Genomic DNA, 22,504 nt, shown 5'->3' with positions numbered 1-22,504 from the left:
GAAAATAATATTTTTTTAACTATACCTACGTAATGAATTACAACATTGTTGAACAATACTGTACTCCTTGATACAAAATAATCGTGGCCTACGCAAAAAAAGAATTATAGTATTTCGTAATTGAATTACGATTGAAATTTCCATACACGAAGATTGATAACGAGTTCGCAATCTTTAATTTATCGATCTTACGCTTCGAACATCTCCGCTATAAATCCTTTGTACTGTGTGTACACAGCGAAGAATGCTTTTACACGGTTCGACGCGTTAGCAAGCGGTGTTGCGATCAAACGGCGTAACGTGCTCCTATCGATGTAATTACGTGTATGATCGTTGATAGGTGAATTCAAAGGTTATCCATTTGCGCAGTCTTCGCCACGATAACAAAGAATGAAAGGAGGATTTAATAAGATAGTAAAGCGAAACACAAGACGCCAAACTAATCGAAAATCAACGATTCCATTACGACCACCTGTTAATTATTTCGAGTAAAAGAAACGCACGAGTGGCATGTTGACCAATGAGTCTCTATAAAAATAGTCATACGTATGTATGTATGTACATGTATAGACATTTTGTCGCGCACCGTCGCAGCGGGTACACAACGTTACCGAACGCAGCGACAAAGTAATAATGCCCATAACTAGATGTGCGACAATCGTGCGCGTTTACTTACTGCCACTAGAGTCATAGCTGCGAACCAAACGCAGATGCAACAATATTGCACGAAAAATTATTCCATCTATCTATCTTCCAATATACGTATACATGTTAAATTACGTATAGACTGGTGAAACGCGCATGAAACGTAAAACACTCGCGCGACGGATTATAAAGACTTTGCGAAAACGAGGTGAAATTTTCTAGTTGTTTCGTTGAAGAGAGATTTTCTATCATCGTGTGATACGTCGTCGTAATTAGAATTTCCGTAGGATGAAGAAAGTGCTCGGAATAATATTAACGAAAACAAAACGTTAGCACCACAACTTTAAAACGATGATTATTATCATGATCACAGCGATAAAAAAAAAATTGAACAAATTACTTCGACACGAGCATGGTAAATCCTGGGAATCCTGCAAGGACTCGTGCCGTTTGGTAGCAGGGCGTGGGAGACCGTCGACCAGCTGCTGCTGGATGTTGCTTCAAGGACCATTACACAATGGGACTGTATAGATATATGAACATGCATGTTAAATAAGAAAGTCACGTTTTCGTGGGGTTTTTATGACTTTTATAGCTTTTATGGACGAGGAAGAAAGGAGAGGAATCGCTTTTCTTGAAAAAAAAAGACACACCCCTGAGTTAATTAATGCAACATTAATATCTATCCGCGAATTTTTTTACGATTCAATAACGATCTATTAAATGGAAAGCAACCAAAGAGAACGGATTATCGCGAGTCCGTTAATCATTAATAACAAAACACAGCCAATCAACGTGAAACTGCAGGAAAGGTGACAAGCGATCAGTTAGTTGTTTGTGGAAGCGAAGGTGGTTGATAACTCGTCGCGCGGCATCCACCAATCTCGACGGTCGCGCGCACGCAAACGAATATTTATCGACTGCACACGCATACACAGCACACTGATACGAGAAACGAAAAGAATAAGAATACGACTAAGCGACGGGACGCGACGTTCGGCTGCACTCACGCGAACAAGTTGGAGCCGGGTTCGTAGCGAGTGCGCTGGGATTCGATAAGAACGCCGTTTCTCACTTTCGACTAGCGGCAGGCGGGAGATTGTTGCTCGCGTTACGATTATACGTAAACCTGGAGAGAATGGTAATTTTCGGAAAATTTTCACCGCGCTACAACTTGGTCACGATGATTCGAAGCAAGGAAATAACGCATAAAACACGTTGCAATTCGGAATTACATTATACATTATACAGTACCGAAAGAATAAAGTCGATTCGTTTTAATGGAACGTTAGCTTTGCAATCGTGGCTTTCGATTGTTCCGTCTTGCGAGCATGTAATACGAATCAACAAGCGTGTCTACGAGGAGGTTCTTCTTGCTTTCAGATACAAGGTAAGGCTCGCTGACGATGTGAAAAATGAATCAAGCCAACGTTCCACAACGTTAATTGTAACGTTGTAATACCATTTACCTACGAATCTCTTACTGCGGATAACGTAGAATATACGTGTATTCGTTGGTCGAATTGCATGGAAAACTATCGATACGCAATTGCGAATCGCACAAACGACGTTACGATTCATTTTTCGCAAAATTTCCTGATCTTCGACTCGCAATAAGATAAATAGAAATAAAAGCAAGGCGCACCGAATTTCGTCTACTTAATTCGTACGTTTTTTACGTTTTCTAAAACAAAAAATTTTATTTCAGTTCAGAATACCGAATACCGACCTAAACATTTCACAACTAGCCCTGTCTTTCGATCAATTTTCTTTAACCTTTTAAAAACTCACTGATAAATAAAATATTTCTTCGTTTCATTAGATACTATAATATTATTTGTGGGATTTACGGGATATTAAGAGATCGATGCCGATGAAATTTTACAAACTAGTAACATCAACGAAACGTGGATATCAAGATATCAAGATATCAAAGAAATAAAGAGACGGTTTTCCTGGTAAGAGTTGCGATGCTAGAAAAACGGCACCTACTTAAAAGTTTTTACGCGAGTTTCTGAAAATAGGAAAATTCAGCAAGTTTGTATAAACAGGTTCCCATGAACGTTCACCAGCGGAAAAGTTATTAGTCAGCCGGCGATTAGCCTCGTGTAAAGCATTCGCATTACCGTGGCGCTCATTGCCATTTATCAGGAGAAAGAGCGACAGTGTACAGTGTACACAGTACACGGTACGCTCTTATGCCCGTGGAGAAAGAGTGGAAAGAGGGAGACAGAGAAAAGGAATCGAATGATTAATAGATACGATCGCATTGACCTAACGTAGAGCGAGCCTTTCGCGTATATTCGCGATGCTGATGTCGCTCGTCTTGGGAAAAATCGGCATATCGATGCAACGCGACGAAGAAATACATGACAAGAATCACTGTCCGTGCTCGTGCCGCGGGAAATAATCGCTTTAGGCTAATTCGAATCCGCCTGCGTGAAACCATTTCCACGTGTCGCTGTAAGAAAACAGCTTCGCGGTGGTCTTCTCACCACGAAAACAGTCGCTACTTTTCGCTCTCACCTTTTTTCCCGCCCCGGGTCGCAACAGTTTCGCTTGTCTATCACTGGCCGCGAAAGATTGTCGGGAACGATAGCGAATTAAAGCGTATTTCTCTTCGGAGGGAGCACGCGTTTAATACTTGTGAGAAAGTTGCAAGTAGTTGAATAACTTTTCGTTCGTCGTTAGATTGCAAAATACCGATAGCATCGTCGTCGGTATTGTGTCTCTGAACGAAGGATAAGGCACAAGTATTCTGGAAAATTATTGAAATAAGACGAATCCTTTGGAAATTCTATTCTACCATATGTAATAACAATACGTATGAAATAATTGTAGATTGTAGAGGTTTGTGTGTAGAGGATGGTTGGTCGGTTGGAGGATGATGGAGGTTTAATGGACGAGATTGCTCGTTGTTGAAACCGTCGAATATATTTAAAATGATAAATTAGTATACGGATAATGTTGGCGAAGACGCTCGTACTAACCGATTCGCTAAGACAGTGTACAAGTCGTAAAATAGGATCCGACTAATGACTCGTTAATTAGATCGCTGATAATTCGTTGATAACTGGTTGATAACTGATCCACGACTGACTGTAACTCATTCGGCCAAAATGCTTCAAAATATCATCACGAGAACTCTTAAAATAGCGATAAGTTCTTAATATCGGCAATTCTGTGGAAACTTGTATCGCGCTCGATCCAACTAGACGCTATCGAACATAGATTTCTAATCAACCGCGTGCAGAGATCCCTCCTGTGCTTCCTATCCATCGAAAAATTCCTTTTCCTGTGAGTCGAGCTTCTTGGAAATCTACATACTGCCACGCAGGATAGATCCTTTGGTGCTTTATAAGGGCTCGTGGCTGTCCTGCCATTGACTGACGGCACAATCCTCGATTCTTGCACGATACCGAGCAACAGCACGGATCTCCGAACGTCCACGTAACTGGCAGAGAGAAACGGAAAGGACGGAAAGAACGGATAGACGTACGGTAGCCAAAGACCTTAATTATGCGGTTTTACGCTATGCGTCAACAACAAGGAGAAAAGGGACGATACGGAGGTTAAGACGAATGCAAATGTCCGCGTGGCGTATAGGCTAGGTCGGTGTAAGCGACGTACAGGCAGAGATCTTGCCCTTTTAGTTAACAGATGCCGCGAGATACCGACTATCTATCGTCTTTCTTCAATGTCCTGCCTCGACTTAAAGGAGAAAACGGAACGATCGGAGAACAGGAGGAAAAAGTATCGGTATCCGATATCCAGCCATTCGAAAAACACGCGTGATTCGTGCGGTCTTTGGTAGCTCGTGGAAAACCTGATTGGGCACCAATCCGGTTTCATCAACAGTGAAATCGTTAACGACAATCGCACATGCATGAATTATCGTGGATCAAACCGAACGACGACGTCCTTGCCGGGGGTAAATTAACGTGCAATTTTTGCAAGAACGAAATCAGTCAGCTTTTTATCACAGGATCGTCAAATTTCCACGTTTCTTGACGAATGTCCTTAAGTGCTAATCTAACCGAGTGAACGGTAGAAAAGACGCTTGGCGGACTTTAGTATCATCGTACACGCGTATCTCAAGTTGCATGTGTGCATATGTGCACGTGTGCACGGAAGGCTCGTGTGGCCCCTGAATCGATGAAAGGGAACGAGGAACCGGTTGCAGGTCGATCGCACGTCGCATTCTAAGCCGTGCCTGATTTCGGCTATCTCTAGTAACTATTCTATATACGATATAGAAGAGCCGAATACCGACATTGAAAATCTTAATCGCAACGACTGTCGAAAATTTTAAAGGATCTTACGACTTGCAGCCACGTTATATGTATAGTACGCTACAAGTACGTAATTAGAATTGTCTTCTTTCATCAGAATTCTGTATTCTGTATTCTGACAACGAGCGAAATGACAAGAACGCTACGTGATATTTTATATTATTGCGCAGCACTAACGATTTTAATGCGAGATGCTCTTCTACAGATAGAAAATACCTATACATCATGCTTAAGTAAATAAAGAGATATCAATTATATTTCGAAATAATAAATATTGCGTTAGTATAATTTGAATATAATCTATAAATATAATTTAAATGATAGGGACGTTTCAAACGACAACAATTAGAAAATAAGATATAATAGGCAATGAAAGCATATGATAGCAATTTTTACCTTAACAAATGGATAATATTTTCCTGAGCCAAGTTCCCCAGACTCGACAAACAAAGTCAAGAAAGCTATTTACTAGAGTGATTTATTAACTTACCTAATATGATTATATTTTTGATAATTATTTCATTAGTGTCATAATTCAAACCCCTACCGATGAACATTTTCAAATTATTATTTATTTCGTTGAACAAGCTCTTATTTAGGAGAATTTATGTTATCGTATAATGTACGATGTATAATATTATACATCATCGGTGCAGAACGTGACAGAACAATTGGGACATGTCTCTAATTTTCTACACACCGAATATAAAATATAATATCAACACAATCTCCGTTTTACTTGATTCGAAAACATTCTATATTATAAACTATTCGTTCGTTTGAATTGAATTTTTAAGAAGGAGCAAAATGTTAACCTATCAATTGCGAGTTAGGCTCGCGAAAGTGAATTGGCGCAGGGACGACGCGCGCATGGTTTTGTGTGAAAGCACGTCAAGTCCGGGGCGAATCGTTTCCTAAGGAGAGAGAGAAGAGAAAGCCTGAGAACATAAGAACGGCGGGGATAGTCTGCAGAACTGCCGCCATGCCGCATTCAGAATATCTCAACGCCAAGTAACAGACTCGAGGCGAGGTCCTCGGTACGCTCTCGGAAGCGACTGCCAACTTGTCTCGATCGGAGAACGTTCCAGAACGTAATCCCGTGATATCAAATCCTTTATTATTCTCTCTTTTTTCTTTTTTACCCGATAGATGCAACGTCTCGAATAAAAATCGCGTCAAAGTTAAAATTTCGAAAAATCGATTCGCGTTAATTCGTATCGATTATCTCCGACAATTGCTAGCATAATAGCTAATTGTAAGATTAACAGCGGAAAAGAAATGTGAAATATGTATTCGATCAAAATAACGTATTTTAATGCAAAATGATACCGAATGACACCGATTCACCTTTGTGTATAGAGGTTAAGGAAGGTATAAAATGGAATTTGTTATGCAACAGTGTCGAATGATCGGAGTTTGCATTTGTCTGCGTGTCGCTACTATTCGGTTTTACCAACTTTCTTTGGTCGATTGCCCTGTACCGACCGCACGTTCTTCCCGCCTAAGTATGTACTGTACTAAGGCCTAAGACAGTCTTACGTCATCGCCTACACAGATTTACGCGGTACAGAAAAGTGAAAATGAAAATTCACTATGAGGAACGTCCGAAAGATCTTAAACTACTCTACATTGTTTACATTTTATTCTAGATACGGGTATTATTATTAATTTTATTGCATTTTTATGCGAATTATATTAACTTGAAACTCGATAAAATCTTACATTGCAAAATCCGATATCGTCCTTCTTAGCCACATAAGCTACAAGTTTCTTATCAACGTATCATATATATAATCAACATATATAACTTGTACTCTTCTTACTCAATTGTATTATTCAATTATTCAAATATTAAATATGCATGATTACATTTAACGCTAATGTTAAACTAATAGTCTTATTTACATTTATTAGTATTGTTATTTGTATCGTAATATGTATCTATATTACGTTAGATCCAACGAGAATGTACATACATACTTTGCGAAAAATGATTTACTTTCTCATTTGTGGGTGCCTAACTTACAAAATATACGTATGTTTCTGTATTTATATACAGCGACGTAAACAAATTTTCGCAATTTCTCGTCGTGTCGCGATAAATAAGAAAATATGTATATATATGTACTAAGTACTTTTATTATTTGTTACTGTATATTACTTTCTACTTCCACCGTATCGTAGAGGATCAGCCTGTTTGAAAAATCAAATAGAACTGACAACGAGCTACCCGCCAATATGGCATCGTTTCCAATATGGCGTCGAGTCATTTGCCAATACTGTTTTTCACTTTGTTAACTACGAACAACTGCCGCAATATTTATTTAATCGAGTCTTTAAGAAAGAGAGTCCTTTTTGTGCTCTAATATATTTAATATACTTAATAATTAATTGAATTGTACATGAGAAGGCCCTCTATATACCTACATGTTTTTTATTCCTTTATTTGTTGTAACATAATGAGAAGTTGCGACAACTTTTTTCATACCACTGTACATACATATAGGAAATTTAGAGGTGCAAAAATATACGAAATGCACATATACGTATACAAGATTTCTGCTTACGTTCCATTGCTTTGGTACTTGGGTTTATAAAAATATCAACTAGCGGTATAGCGGAATTAGCGGTATAAAAATAAGACGATAACAAGCAGAAGTTTTTAGGCCAAAAATTGTCGTATATAAGGGAAAATGAAAACTGTCGTTTGCAAGAAAAGAATGAAAAGAAACGGGAACGCGATACATCGGATGTTTACGCGCACACAAGGGAAGGAAGACTCGTTTCCTGGAAAGCGGGGTTGGGCACCTGTCCCTCAGGGACTAGCAACTTTAAAGTACACTCTTATCGGTGATATGGAAATTGAGCACCACTGTGACAGTAACATAACCACTAACCACGTGTATTCGAGCAAGCTAACATACACATATACATACGTGAAGAATATATAAAGTACTGAAATAAGTTTCTTTTTAGATAGCAATAAATAAGAAAATAATTCAATTTTCACATGTACATAGAATGAGAATTTTAATCTCATGGGTAAAAATAATGGTATTAGTATGTTTTTTTTTAATGCTAGTATCCTGCATGCGCGTATAAAAGACAAAAACAAAATGAAAAGGAAGAAATTATTGACAAATATTCGTTTGGAGAAATAAAGAGGCGTTGAGCAGCAAGAGAGAAGGGAGAGTACTACAACCACTGACACGGTCAATATTTTTGAGACAGGTAGTAATTGAAAGCAAGCACGGCAATGTCCGACATCGCTTCGGAATACTAATTATACGAACGAAATCGTTCGTTAATCTTTCAACGGTTTGACCTCGTTGATCAAACGTTTTATAACACGTTTCACGGAGGAAACGTTTGAAAAATATGCCGAATGTCAGTTAAGAGCAAGCGTCTAACGCGCCGGCGCTCGGCGTTGTTTCGTGACCTGTTGCCTAGCAGCGACATGTGGGGAACAATGACTTCAAACCGACTCCTGACCGAAGTGCGCGTAATGTCCTCGAATAAAATGTGATATTACACTTACCGGACACCGCAGGAAAGAAAACAAGGATGAGCAGAGGCAGAAGAAAACACGCCATCGATGCGTAATCCAATTTTCGTTGTGGCAACATGATGCCGTGAATTTTATCCACACACATCGAGTAGACACACACTCATCGGGACCCGGGCGCACACACTAGAAACAACCAACACTTCGGTGCACTTCAGTATAAAATCCGCGTACCGTCACTTGACCACGCACATCGTCCGAAATCTATGTCACCTCCGATACGTCCAACAAAAATGTGTACACGTTCACGCGAGGCAATACGAGAAAAAAGCATGCGGCAACCATATACGAACACGACCGCGTCCGAAACACTTCTGGGATCCCTATTGTTCGCTTAACGCGCTGAAAGTAGTTCCTCAATGCGCGCGCACCTGCCTTCTACAGCTGTATCACTCCGCCACCATAGGATGGCTGACCACATGAGCCAATAAAGATGCAGCTCGAACGGAACGAGGCCGTAGCGCGCATTTATTACACTTTAGCTACACGATAACTTATTCGATATTCGATTCAACTTTTTTATGCTACGATCAAAAATAGGACGTGAAATAATTTTTACTAATATCGCAATGTCGCTCGATATTATGATCGATATACGGGCAACACTGAAAATTAAATTTCATTTGATATATAATAATGATTTTATTTCATACGTTATTGTTAAAAATGCTTTGAAATATGCTTGGTTATACATTTTTACAAACGTAAAAGTATCATCTATTTAAACAAGATTTCAATCGATTATTTCCATCTCATATATATCTGGAGCTAGTGAGTCGTATCTTTTGTCCCTAATATAATATAGGTATTCTTAATCAATTGTCTTTGTTACGGTAGATAATAGGTATGATATAGTACTTGTAATTAATTCCATCTTTTCGCTGCACCACTCTGCGTGTGAACGAGCAGTCTAACGACGGCGATTTAATTGTTTCGTTATCAAGGTTGTTAATTAAGGCATCCGCACGTGTAATAACGAGGTAACCATTAAGCTGCTTTCTTGTTATTTTGTGTCTTTCTTTTTTTTCAAATTACCATTGGACGTGTTTTACTCATTGTCAGTTTCACGAATTCGAGTCGCAAATGTGAATCGAATTCCTGATTCTCGACCGGATTGAAATCTAACACCGTGGCGCGTGATGCTTCTCTAGAATTCAGGCGGCAAACGGAACGCAACGAACGTGGTCAGTTATAAAGTACCAAGACGCCGCGCCGCGCCGCGCCGCGCCGCGCCGATGTGTATGAAGCCCCGTCAAGTACTGGCCAAGCATGTCTGATCATTAATTAACCTTCCAGCGGTTGATTGCGTGTAACGCGAATTTCATCGGCAGCGTAGCAGTGGTCGCGCCAAACGCGGCTGCTGCCTTAACGAATACAAATGCGGAATTATAATTATAATTCGGTGCCCTCTCCTTAAGTCCATTCAACGGACCAAGATTTACGAATTGCTTTCCCCTTTGTGTTCCCGAAGGCATGCAAGATACACGCACGAAACTGTAAATACGACGGTCGTTAGTTTTTATTAATGGGACGATTAACACCATCATCGAACCACCAACATTCTCGAGCGATGTATCGTCGCGTAAGATGAAGAGCAACAGGGTAACAGTATTTTCGTTTGCTCGCATATTATTATGACCGCATATTGTATTAACTGTTGATGCTTTGATTAAAAGATCCTTGGTTTGTGCATATTTTATGTTTCCTTGTTAAATTAAAATAAAGATCGAGCCTCAGTTGCTAAAACGATTCAAAATAAAAAATAATGTAATTTATTATTTCTCGTCTTTTATTCTTGCGAACAGTAGCGTTTCATCGCTTTCTTCTTTGATATACAGTAACAACCATAACGTTTTATCTACTCGTTGGATTTTGATTTCTTTCTCACGGTTTGAAATATAGTTAAGTATTTCGTTAAGAATTAAATTCTTAAGACATTTTAAATAAATAATACAAAGACTAACAATAAGACTAGAACTATTATACTTTCATTCGTGCTATTCTTTCATGATGTATTCTCATCAATCAAATCTTAAGAGATTTTTAACTTTTAAACGCTAGTATATATGTAAAGATAAAATAGTAGAATTTATTGTACAGAGATTAAAGATCGATATAACACTGACGATAAGTTGGTAATATCCCTAATTAAGCATGTTTTTTGTAACGATATTAACGAAAACATATTCATTAAAAGATTAAAAATTGATATATTAGGTAACTGTTTATAAATTACACGTTTACGCTTTACGCTTTACGCTTTACGCTTTACGCTTTACGCTTTACGCTTTACGCTTTACGCTTTGCGCTTTACGTTCTGCGCTTTACGCTCTGCGCTTTACGCTCTGCGCTCCACGGTTTACGCGTGACACCTAGAGCAAACAGTTGTACGTAATGTCGTTACCAGGACAACGCCAAGTATCCAGTCGATAAACTGGATTACTTGGCAAGTTTCTGTGTGAAATCATGTCTGACCCGTTAGCGCCCACTATAGAAGACAAACTAAACGATTTGAATAAAAAAATCACCGAGATCAAGAAAAAGATCCAACTATCAGGTAAATTTACGTAGATAAACGATATTGTGGAAAATAGTAACGTTACGGTCTGTTTGCTTAATCTGGTCTAATATTCACATATTTGCTACGGCGTTTGTAACGTCGTTCGTATAACGTCGTTTGAGAAAAGAAAACAATTCGCTGGCGTTTATTTCCCAAGCAAGTTGCCGATTGCATACAGAGATACATAAGAACACGTTTAACCGGAAAGACTACAAGTTCAAAAAAAAAAAAAAAACGTTCGTGTCACATAAGTGGCTTCTTCAAGAAGAAAAAAGAACATTTCTACTGGCATATCGATATATACTAGCTATCAAAATGCTAATTACAAAGTGAATATTCCAGCGAGCGTTTCTATTAAACGTAAACTAGCAAATATCGGTTCGGTTCGCGAACTCGCCAACTCGAGCATTTGTATAAAATATTATTTCCCATCTTACGGCATCTATCCAATGACTTTTTCGTTGAAACATTTTTTATTTTACCGTCGTATTTTGTTTTCATATGTCGGATTAAGGTCGAAATTTTGGGCGTTCGATGAACCTTCACTCAACTCAAATTTACCATCGCGGATATAGCTGATGTTTATTGGTACAAATGTGGGTACTACAAGAGGCTATGAGTAATAGCGGCGATAGGATGGTCGAGATGTTGGTGACAACGAATTCAGGTTCGATAACGAATCCACGGTCCACGGGATGACGAGTGCAAACGTAATACACGATTCGGATAACTCTCGATACCTCAATCAGCAATTCGCCCAACGACTAACTAACTAACTAACTAACTCGTAATCCAAATGAAACCGACCTTATATAGTCCTTTTCCCACTTCTTGGGTCAATCTCTGTTTCTGAGGAGAGCTGCACAACTATTTCCTGCTTCCGTTATTACACGTCCCTCCTGTGACCGTGGGTACGTTCGGTGACTCATTATGTCACCTCGAGCCCAAACCCATCGTCATAAACCTTAAGTTCCCGCGTAACTATTTCTTCGTTTATTGTCGTCGTTGTCGTAAACATCTGGATCGGAGTATTGGGTTTTTCCGAACATTCTAAAGAAAGGTCCCGATGTCCTTTCATCTTCGACATATATATTAAAGCTAAACTTTTTTTTTTATTTATTAAAATTTACAATCAATTCTCGCATTGAGAATTTTCAGTAATCTTTTCTGGCGTGGCGCAGTGACATGGCTAATTATTTATATGTCGGAGAAGCGTCAGGAATAGGGTTGTGGGCGTTTGCTAGATCTTCATTGGAATTGGCCATCGCTGTGTTATAACGAAGATACGGCCTGATACTACGAATATGGACACTACCGATTCGACAATCAATCGTTTTATAGCGGGTCCTCGGGCTAACTGGACTTGTGCTGTGTACGTTCCTCACCATCAGGTATTCATTGTCCGAATTGTCTCTATTGGTATTTCTTTCTATTGGTATTTCTTTTAATGAGGGTCATACTATAACTCCACACCTTTGTTAGGCGAAGCGCCCGTCCCGTTGACCGCGGCTACGTTCGGCTATTGAGGGTCGCCTTGAGCCCAAGTTTATTATCACAAATCGCAAACAAGTACAATTGGGCCGAATGACGGCAAATTGTTTAATTACGGCTGTAAACTTTAATTATAATTTTACGGATTTTCCCGAAGTTCCAGAGAGAAGGCTCCTGTGTGCTTTCATCTCCGACATATACATTGCAAAAAAGATCGTATGCGGAAAATGCACAAACAACATTCGGTATATTTGCAAAAAATGTGCTCAATAGATATGATTACCGTGTACCGTTAATGTTATTGTTACTCTTTTTAGTGATAATTTAAAAAAAGTCTTTTTATTTATTAATAATTTATTTAAATGCGAAGCCTAATATCGTTCTTTTCAGACTTAATTTGAATAAATCGATTTTTTATAGAAGAATGCGTATTTTCGTTCACCCGTCAATTTGACGGGTCCCGTAGAGATAGGTATACTACATACAGATTTCAAAAATTAGAAAGCCTAGGAAAAAATAATTTTGTGTATAAATTCTTTAAATGAAATGATTAATTTACGATGCAAAATGGTTAAAATTGGTGCTATGGTTTTTGAGATATTTCATTACCTGAATGAACAATAATCCTAAGGAGTTTCTCGACTTGAAAGATGTTTTGTGGCAATGTGGCAATTAAGGGACCTGTTAAGGGTCTCGTTAAGGGCCTTGTTAAGGGTCTTGACGGTAAAGTGAAAGTGCTAAATTTTATGACAATTGCTTAGGCTTATCGAGGGTCCGATTATATGTATCGAGAGAATCGAGGGATGGATTTTGATATATGGTAAGGTGACGGAACGTAACGGTATAAGTAGGTGAAGTAAATCGTTCAATGGTACTGTAGCTAAGGTGAATAGGTTGTACCATTAAAGAAACGATTATCCTACGATCGTACGTTCTTAGCAGTCATTTAGAAGGACGGTATATAACTTGATATTTTCCTTAAACAAATTGGGTCTCTTGTTCTTTGAGTTATAAACGTTTACCTTGGATGAACATTTTATGGCTAGATATTCGTGAGAAATATCTAATATCTGGTCGAACGAAGTTGATTTGTCATTTCGACGCGACACGATATCCCTTAGCTGTAGATATAGGTACGTAAAGCCGATATAAAAAATCGTTAGTAAGTGTTAATAACCAAGTATGTGTCTTATGTTGGCAGAGGGACAAAGAAAAGCGACTTTCGAAGAATACGAAGCTAAGAAGCACGAGTACGCGGAGAAAATCGCAACTCTCAAGCGAAGCGTTAAAGAACTCTACGTAGAATATGCAAACATACGGAACGTAATTATGGAATGCGACGATTAAAAAAACATTGATTAAGTAAATCGTTATACATGTGTGTGTGTGTGTGTGTGTGTGTTATTTCAGAACGAGGGGAAATCAGAGGGCAAAGTTCACGTAAGCCGCAAATCTTTGGCTTGTGAGAAAAAACGCAATTTAGATGAGACAATTACTAAAATGCAAGAGGACAATATACGCTTAAGAAAGAAGCACGATCTAATTAAGTACGAACGTAAGAAGGTGAGCAACGCGATATCAATCTCTTAAAGATTAGACTGGCGCGAATGTATTTTGTATCCATAGAAGCGTAAATATTCTTAGCGACAGCAGAGACTGCACTCGTTGCTGGATGAATATAGTAAATTAACGAGCAATAAGATGCAGAAGATATTTAAGGAGAAGATGGAGAATCCGTTGCGAAACGTGAGTTAGAACAATACAGATAAACATCGTCAGAGCATCCGTTAGAGTTACGTTTATATGATGACAGAAAATTGTTAAACTGGAAGTACGTTTGGAGCATATCAGGATGATGCAAATCAAAGCGAACATAGCACGAATGAAATATCGGTCGATGTGCTCCGATCTGAAACAGAAATCTGTGCTTTATGCGTCTTCGTTGAAAAGTCTGGAAGATGAAATAAAGGAGCAAGAGAATGAAACGAAACGTCTGGAGGCAAGGCGTCGTTTTAATTGTATCGAGATAATTCCTTTCTTTCGTAAGACATAATATTACATTATCTATGCACAGAAAGCGAAAGAAGAAGCTATTACGTTAAAGGATAATATGCAGGAAACATTGATAAAAGAAGAAATCGAGGTTACAAATTGTAGCAAAGAGCGTCGTGCTGTCCTTGAAGAATACAGGTACGATCGATGAAAGTTGAGGTAAATCCGTGTAAAATCTGGTGAACAATGGTGAAAAATATTTTAGAGTAGAGTGCGAAGGCCGCTTATTCGTGCACTAAAGTATCTTATTCGGACGCAATTCTTAGATTTAATCGGCATTTAATCGGCATTTAATCGGCATTTAATCGGCAGTAAATTAAAGGAAAATGTATTACGACCAGGCAACGCGTGTTAGAGCGAAAAACGGAACTCGAGCGTTTGGAAAAGATGATATTCCATTCGCGTCCGCGAGATGATTTTGACACACGTGGAGAAAGCCATGTACAGCATGCGGAGGACATTACCAAGGACGAGGTGACACGACTCGAAGAGACGTTCGCCAAGCTGCGCAGTGCCACCGGAGTGTCCAGATCCGAAGACGTTGTGAACCGGTTTCTGGGTCAGCGAGCGACTAAGGATAATCTGCAGAAAATGCGGCTGGCCACGGAGCAAGAGAAAATGGCTTTAGAAAAGCAGAGACTGCAGCTTATCGACGAAATGGAAATGAGAAAGTTCTCTGAAACGAAGGACGCGGAACAGTGAGTTTCCACCTGTTTCTATATATTCGTCGAGGATATTGTATTGTACAGACACCGTGTATGTCAGAAATGCGGAAGAAACGGAGAAACTGAACCGTCGCATCGACCAACAGCGATCGCGCCGATTAAAAGCGGACGCGAGAAGGCAGAAGATGGAAGATCTATTGCAAGCAATTACCATGACATTGCGGAACGTGTGCAACAAATTTCGCGTGAGTAATTACAGCATCTTCTCGTAATATTTCACTATTTAACGAAACACCGTGTTGTCTAATCTTTTGGTAAGAAAAGCTTTATCGATATAGAATTGAATTTCTGAAAATGTTCATTTCGCAACAGAGATGTTGCAAGTTTTTCATACTGCGAATCGTATAAATTAACGTGAGAAAATTCTGATGGCACTGTTTCAAGCCGCCAATAATTATCCTATACTTGAAAGATTTTCAATTAACGTATATTCGTTCGTGAAACAAAGAAATATGTCGATGAATTAACAGGCCGACAAAATGAAATCTCCTGTAAGCGGCTATGTGGTGTTAAAATGGTCGATGGAAATACCATGTAAATCCCTAATTAAATTAGTAAAAGCAGATTGAATGGTGGTCACAGGAATGGAGCCGCTTCGAGTTTTCATAGCCATTATATTGTCTCTGAAGATTTAGCACCGCCAACCTGCGAGTCGTTGACCAATCAACTTCCTTGAACGATCCCCGTCTGCAATTCTCACCTTAAGAAGCTGCTGTCCCACCGCGTTAACACCTTCGAACCTGATCGAAAGTAAACACTTCGGTAGCACGTCGAACCACGAGAAAACCAATTATTGATACAATCGATCTCGCTAGTACGTGCTGCCCTTAGTTAGTTAACTCGTCCTACGATCTTCTTTCGGTCCTCTTACTAGCTGTAGCTGTACAAATATCCAGGACAAAGAAGAAACATCTTCTCTTAGAAACCAACCTAACCCCAATATCACCGTCATCCAATAACGATCTTTTCTTCCAGAATTATATTTTTTCTTTAAACGATATTTCACAGGATAAAATCTGCTTTATCGCAGGAAAACCGATACTATTGTACTAGTACTAATCGAGTACTGATATAATATAGTAATAATATAGCGATATTTTCTCGCATCTTTCAGGATATAATCGATACGTTGCCTGAAGAATCAAGCGAAATTCAACACCCTTTGCAGCTCCTAGATCTAATAAATGAGAAGCTAACTAATACCATTGAAACTTTCGGTGGTCGAGACAAGTATTTGCAAGTATTGCAGGAAATATCGATTGACAAGGTAAACTATACGTTTCGACTCGTTAATAAATATCGCACAAGTAGTTGCCAAAAGTCTAACTAGAAATAAAGTGTAACAAAATGAATCTCTAATGTACTATTTAGTCGTTAGTCGATAGTCGATAGTCGATAGTCCAAGTTCTTTCATAATCTAAACACTTGCTATCGATAATGAATAATATTTCGTTTTAAGGAATTTCGTCTCGTGTTGCTTGTATAATCGAACGGTAATTTATAATTCTGGAAACGTCTAGATAGATATTAATCTATTCGTCATTTAGTTGGAAACAGTATCGATTACGACTAACTCGGTGGAGGGAAAAGCAGCACGCATAGATGGAGGGCCACTTTTCCCACGATTTCCATCCACAATGACACCGGCGACGTTGCTTTCTGAAGACGAAGAGGATATACCAACTAGAAATACTCTCAAGAAACAGGCACAGCAACTGGTTGATATTAAAAGTCGTCGAAAAGCATTTACTTTCAGGAAATGAACTTTCTTACGTATATTAGTATATTCGTCTAATTTTATGCCAACAATTATCCTATCTCGATATATGCTCGCTCAATTTTATTTTCTATGTACCAATATTTCCTTGTTCTTCTCTATATTTCTTCATTTTCTTTTAAGATCAACAATAATTTATATGTCAGAGAAGCGTCGGGAATAGCGTCAGGAGTTGTGGGCATTTGCTAGATCTCCATTGGAATGGCCATCGCTGTGTTATAACGACGGTACGGCCTGATACTACGAGTATGAACATTACCGATTCGACGATCAACAGCGGCGATTAGGCACTCGCGATACTAGTGATAATGGTCTTAGGTTCGATAACGAATCCACGGTCAACGGGAGGATAGATATACTTGCTGCAACTCAAACATGTACTGATCGTAAGGCGCTATTCCCTTCCTCGAACGACGCCACTACGAGGAAAACTATGGTGGGATGTGTCTATGTGCACGAGATCCTCGGATCGACGTCGCTGTCGATTGGTCGATTCGGGACAAAAGCTGCCTGTCCGTTTGCACAAATATTAATTGCCGGAAAACCCAGGTTTTACAGCGGGTCCTCGGGCTAACTAGACTTGTGCTGTGTACGTGCCTCAACATCAGGTATTCATTGTCCTAAGGAACCGTTAGCATGTTTTACTGTCCGATACCTCTATGGGTAGTTCCTTTAATGAGGGTCATAACACCGCTCCGCACCTTTGTTAGACGGAGCGCCCGTCCCGTTGACCGCGGCTACGTTGGGCGGCAGGCTGTCACCCCGAGCCAAAGCTCACCGTCACTAATCCCGGACAATTGCCATCGGCTTGGATAACTGCGATTGTTTCATTTCGGCTATAGTAGACTCTAAATCACAATGTTAGGGGGTTATTATCCTGAAGTTCCAGAGGGGCCCTGGCGTCCTTTTGTCTCCGACATATATAACGGTACTACAAGTTGAATATAAACAACATTACTGTATCGTTGTATTTTACTATTGTATCGTTATTGTTGTTAAACAACATTATTACATTCCTTTAACATCCCCTGCACGCATTTTAAATTAGTAACTGCATACTACTGACATCTAGTACCTGGTATACCAACTAATAGTATATAATCCAATATTATCGCTCAACGATAGATTTATTCCATGCACTACCGTATCGAAAGAAATGCTCTAAAGATTCACGGAATTGCAAACTTCCGCCATCTCTCAGTCCTTTAAGCGCTATGCTTTTATTACTGCTGTCCACTGATTTTTGACATACTTGTAAGTACGTATTTACAAAAATTCGTATTTACGCTAAATTTAAGGAAGATGGGTAAAAAGCGTAAAACTCGGGATGGAAATAGCGACTCTGAATACGATCCAGCTCCTAAACATCTTCATATTGCTCACATCAAAAACCAAGAGAAACGTTTAATTATTATCTTAGAAAACGCTCAATTAGAATCGGTTAAGGTAAGGTTATATTTTATTCGTAACTTTTAAAATATATTCTAAACCTGTATTATTACACTTTGTCTTGCTGAACTTGTACCAATGAATTTATTTATCGATTAGTAACGGAATTTTCAATTCATTATCAATGTAATTGTATTCGGGGCAGATATGTATAAAAGTCATTAAGAAATTGGTTTCATTGTAAACGATATAATAATTTTATAACGACCAACTTTATTTAGGTTGGAAATAGTTTTCAGTTATTGAATTGTGACGATCACGTTAATATATTAAAAAAGAATAATCGTGATCCTGGCATGTGCCGACCAGATATTACTCATCAATGTTTATTAATGTTAATGGACAGCCCGTTAAATAGAGCTGGACTTCTGCAAGTTTATATCCATACGGAAAAGAATGTTTTGATAGAAGTAAATCCACAAACCAGGATACCAAGAACGTTTAAACGTTTTGCTGGTCTTATGGGTAAATATAAACGATGAATTTCTACGAATATTGAATAAATACAAAGAACATAAGGAGAAACACGATAAGTCATGTTTTGTGTTTTACAGGTGAGCAGTTGTAAAATTCAGTATGTCGACGAGCAATCCCATGTTACTACGATTGCCTCTGTATATGATTTTAAGGCTAATCCATAGTTTTAGAAATATCGCTCCTTTATATAGCTATATTTCTGAGATTTTTACCGAACCTTGTCGATCTATTGATCGTTTTCAAAAGGCTTCCCATTTTTAATTGTGTCCTATTAAAATGTTCTTTTTAACGATGTATTTTGGCTGCATTTTTAAAAATGATTACTTATCGGGTGTTTTTCCTGTGATCTTTGTACGAGACTGTGTTTTATATTAATTTCTCTCGTATTTTGCAGTGCAATTGTTACATAAATTCAGTATTCGTGCCTCTGATGGTCCGATGAAATTATTAAAAGTAATTAAAAATCCAGTTACCGATCATCTGCCAGTTGGCTGTCGTAAAATTGCAATGTCATTCAGTGCAAATAAAGTACAAAATCCACGAGAATTAGTTCCCCCTGATGAACCAATAGCCGTTACGGTAGGAGCAATGGCACATGGACAGGTAAACTTTACAAGTGTCAAATACGATACATCGTTATATGTTATGTCTTATTTAGTTTGACCAATTTATTTATTAATAATTGAAATTACAGGTAAAGCCAGATTATATAGAAGATACTATATCTATAAGCAACTATCCACTATCTGGTGCTTTAACGTGTAGCAAATTATGCTCGGCGTTTGAAGAAGTTTGGGGAATAGTATAGTAACAAATTGACAGTATACGTGCGTCATTTACATATGCGATTTAATTCTCGAGTTTCATTTATTTTTCTATTATTTATAAGCAACTTCTGTGTAATTGTGAATAAGAATACAAGAAGAAAATAAAATGACGTGTAAAGATAAATAAAAATATTGTACTTTCATATAAAATTGTGTTATATTATGTATTTCAAGTATTATATCACGTTTCTATTGAAATGTTTATTTACTAAATATAGAGAACTATAGAGAAGTAAACATCGTATAGCATTACGTAACACTCGATGGAAAATCCTAAACAACATGACTCATCAATATTGGTTTTCAAGCTATTGGTTCATCCCGATGACTCTAACAAAAGTACACCAATCGCTGGTCAGAACGTGATAAAGTTGATGGCAACCGGAAGGATGCTAACGTATGCTGCGTGTGCACTAACATTGGCTCCTAAATATCTAGTTTCTTTCTTGACTTTCGTATTTCATTACGTCATCAAAGCCAAAATGGTCGTTAATCTTAAGTATTTGGAACACTTTTTTATCTTCTCGTAATTTTCTTTTTTAAAATCACAGTATGTTGTTTTCTTAATGTTGAGATCTGTCGTTTCTGTGATTTAATGCCTCTATTCGAAGTGACACATTTTAATCATGTAAATTACTGAAAGGTGATAGTATTCATCTAAGAGACGCCATTTTGTGATTTAGTGCCACCGCTTGTTGTGTCAATGTACATAATAGCATCTTGTTATGGATATCAATTCAAATTGTCGCAAGACCTTTTTTTATTTAGTGTTTCTTTAACTGTACAATAAGTGATATGTGATATACTCTATAATTGTCTAATTGACTAACGTAGTCAATGTCATGAGTTTGTAGACTATCGATGCGTTATTTACTTTATGACATTAATAGGATTTTAGGTGTTTAGTAGATTATTTGTTCAAGTGTGTTATTAACTATGCTTGAAAAATTTAGTTTTTCAAAAGCTCAGTTTGTGTTTCGTTTGAAATGGTATGACAAAGAAAAGGTCGTATTTCACTATCTTAGACGTGTAACGGAACTTTGTATGGTGATGTGACGTACACGTCTATAAGACAAGATACCATTTGAATCATTTGTAAAATTTACTACGTGCTAACTAAATTTTTAATTATTATATTGTTCCCGATATTATTTTAATTATTTAAAATATAGTGTTATAAAAGTGAAATATAGTTATAGATTTTCCGCGTATCCCAAAATGCATTGCAGTAATTGTAGAATCGCGGAATTGAACCACGACTTGCGCGGTGGTTAAGACATTTTAACGTTATGTTTTAAATAAGAAAATTAACCGATTACGGTAATATTAAAATTTATTTTCTTTTCCGTTATCATTATCTGTTAACATTTATATTTATGAAATTATCACTTCAACCATGCAAACGTGCAATTGTACATGGCTGGACATGGAACGATGGAAATTAACCATTAATTTTTGGATTAATTAATAAAGTCCAATCTTAATTTGAAAATAAAATCGTTTAATTATGGTATACCTTGTAAATCCTAGTCTCTCTTCCTTATATTAAATACTCTAATAACACAGGAAAATACAATATAAATCTGTTTTCGAATAAATTTTGTATACTCTGTTATTTTTAAATAGATCTTCATTTTCAGTAAAACAAGCGATTTCCAATAATGGTAAATTATTAAACTGAAATATGTAATTACAATTGAATTATCTAGCATGATACATTATCTAACATCGATATATCTAGCTGTAGAAACTAAAGATTTGTTAAATAGAATATAGTTAGGCAATGATCTGTTGAATTTGGCGCGCTTTTGTTCGAGTTAGTTCGGTAAAATTCGAAATGATGGCGCAGCGAGGAGAATGGATAGACAGGTCGTGTTCGAGGAATATTGGAACGGAACCATTCAGTACGTCGCGGAAGAATGCATAGCCATTGTTGGTGCTGCGATCATTAGTTTCTAGATCCGAGATCGTGATGGGCACGGAAAGCCATCCGATTGTACGAGACTTGAGGAAAATGTCGGTGGAGCTCGGTACGGGGCACTGATACGATATTAGTATTAGAGATTAACGTCCTTATTCGTGAGTGTGTGGAACTAGTTGATCGGGCCGCGTCCGCGTTCGTCGCGTATGCGAACCGAGCGCTCGCGCTCGCACGAGTGAGAGTGAGTGAGTGATACGGCGGGGCACACTCAGCGACGGCCATAACACCGACCAGCCAAACTAGTTAGCAGGGAGAAAGCGCAGTGCGACCCAGTGTCCAAGACGGAGTGCTAGTGTTTTTCGATAGAATTCCTGTGAAAAGTGGACTTCCATTGATCAGGTAAGTGATTACAAATGATTTTCAAGTTTCTGGATCCGTTGATGATAAGTATAGCGTTTGGTGTGTGTCGTGGTGGTGCGTAAGTGGCGGCTGTAGCGGCGGGCCCTTGAGAGCTTTCTTTCCCGAGCGGCCATACCGCCATGTTGAAACCTACGGCAAATCGAGTGTGAGTGAGCGAAAAGGCAGCCCGGTTTTTCCGCGCGCGCCACAATTTTCCGCTGTGAGAAACATTATGATTTCTGTGCCAGTCGAGCGCTCGGCTAGATTCTCACACGGCGGCTTGCTCGTGTTTGTTGTGCGTCGGCTGGGTGCATCGGCTGGGCG

At 38.4% G+C, this 22,504-nt stretch overlaps 4 protein-coding genes across 10 annotated transcripts in view; 3 read left to right on the top strand and 1 right to left on the bottom strand.

The window, feature by feature from the left end:
• The window catches only part of LOC100747773 (neurogenic locus Notch protein), a 190,592-nt gene extending 181,765 nt beyond the window's left edge, over positions 1–8,827 (bottom strand). For both annotated transcript variants that reach the window (XM_012387648.3, XM_024368741.2), the window contains exon 1: positions 8,476–8,827. In XM_012387648.3, the coding sequence (XP_012243071.1) occupies positions 8,476–8,590 (115 nt within the window). In that variant the 5' untranslated portion in view covers positions 8,591–8,827. The remainder of the gene's footprint in view (positions 1–8,475) is intronic.
• A 5,096-nt stretch (positions 8,828–13,923) lies between these two features.
• Positions 13,924–17,093, top strand: LOC105680963 (coiled-coil domain-containing protein 151-like). The gene is made up of 6 exons (XM_033321660.1): positions 13,924–14,552; positions 14,628–14,743; positions 14,947–15,303; positions 15,371–15,515; positions 16,445–16,597; positions 16,878–17,093. Exons 1-6 carry the CDS (start codon positions 14,406–14,408, stop codon positions 17,091–17,093), a joined length of 1,134 nt encoding a protein of 377 aa, XP_033177551.1. The 5' UTR covers positions 13,924–14,405.
• Positions 17,094–18,319: 1,226 nt separating this feature from the next.
• On the top strand, positions 18,320–20,010 carry LOC100744183 (ribosomal RNA small subunit methyltransferase NEP1). The gene is made up of 4 exons (XM_003490795.4): positions 18,320–18,553; positions 18,778–19,021; positions 19,428–19,636; positions 19,728–20,010. The coding sequence occupies exons 1-4, from the start codon at positions 18,410–18,412 to the stop codon at positions 19,839–19,841; spliced, it is 711 nt and encodes a 236-aa protein (XP_003490843.1). The 5' UTR covers positions 18,320–18,409; the 3' UTR covers positions 19,842–20,010.
• Positions 20,011–21,754: 1,744 nt separating this feature from the next.
• Positions 21,755–22,504, top strand: part of LOC100743983 (bromodomain-containing protein 2) — a 20,260-nt gene continuing 19,510 nt past the window's right edge. For all 6 annotated transcript variants that reach the window (XM_012387567.3, XM_024368792.2, XM_003490793.4 and 3 more), the window contains exon 1: positions 21,755–22,180. The gene's annotated coding sequence lies outside the window, so the exon portion shown is untranslated. The remainder of the gene's footprint in view (positions 22,181–22,504) is intronic.

The sequence above is a fragment of the Bombus impatiens genome, unplaced genomic scaffold, assembly GCF_000188095.3.
Source record: "Bombus impatiens unplaced genomic scaffold, BIMP_2.2 scf_0478, whole genome shotgun sequence".
Classification (NCBI taxonomy): Eukaryota; Metazoa; Arthropoda; class Insecta; order Hymenoptera; family Apidae; genus Bombus; species Bombus impatiens.
This window is presented reverse-complemented; position numbering and strand designations above follow the sequence as displayed.

Coding starts and splice junctions, on each gene's coding strand:
- LOC105680963 (XM_033321660.1), top strand. CDS start 14,406: ATGATGCAAATCAAAGCGAACATAGCACGAATGAAATATCGGTCGATG. Junction 15,304..15,370: donor GAAACGAAGGACGCGGAACA/GTGAGTTTCCAC, acceptor CGTGTATGTCAG/AAATGCGGAAGAAACGGAGA. Junction 15,516..16,444: donor ACGTGTGCAACAAATTTCGC/GTGAGTAATTAC, acceptor CGCATCTTTCAG/GATATAATCGATACGTTGCC.
- LOC100744183 (XM_003490795.4), top strand. CDS start 18,410: ATGGGTAAAAAGCGTAAAACTCGGGATGGAAATAGCGACTCTGAATAC. Junction 18,554..18,777: donor CTCAATTAGAATCGGTTAAG/GTAAGGTTATAT, acceptor AACTTTATTTAG/GTTGGAAATAGTTTTCAGTT. Junction 19,022..19,427: donor ACGTTTTGCTGGTCTTATGG/GTAAATATAAAC, acceptor CGTATTTTGCAG/TGCAATTGTTACATAAATTC.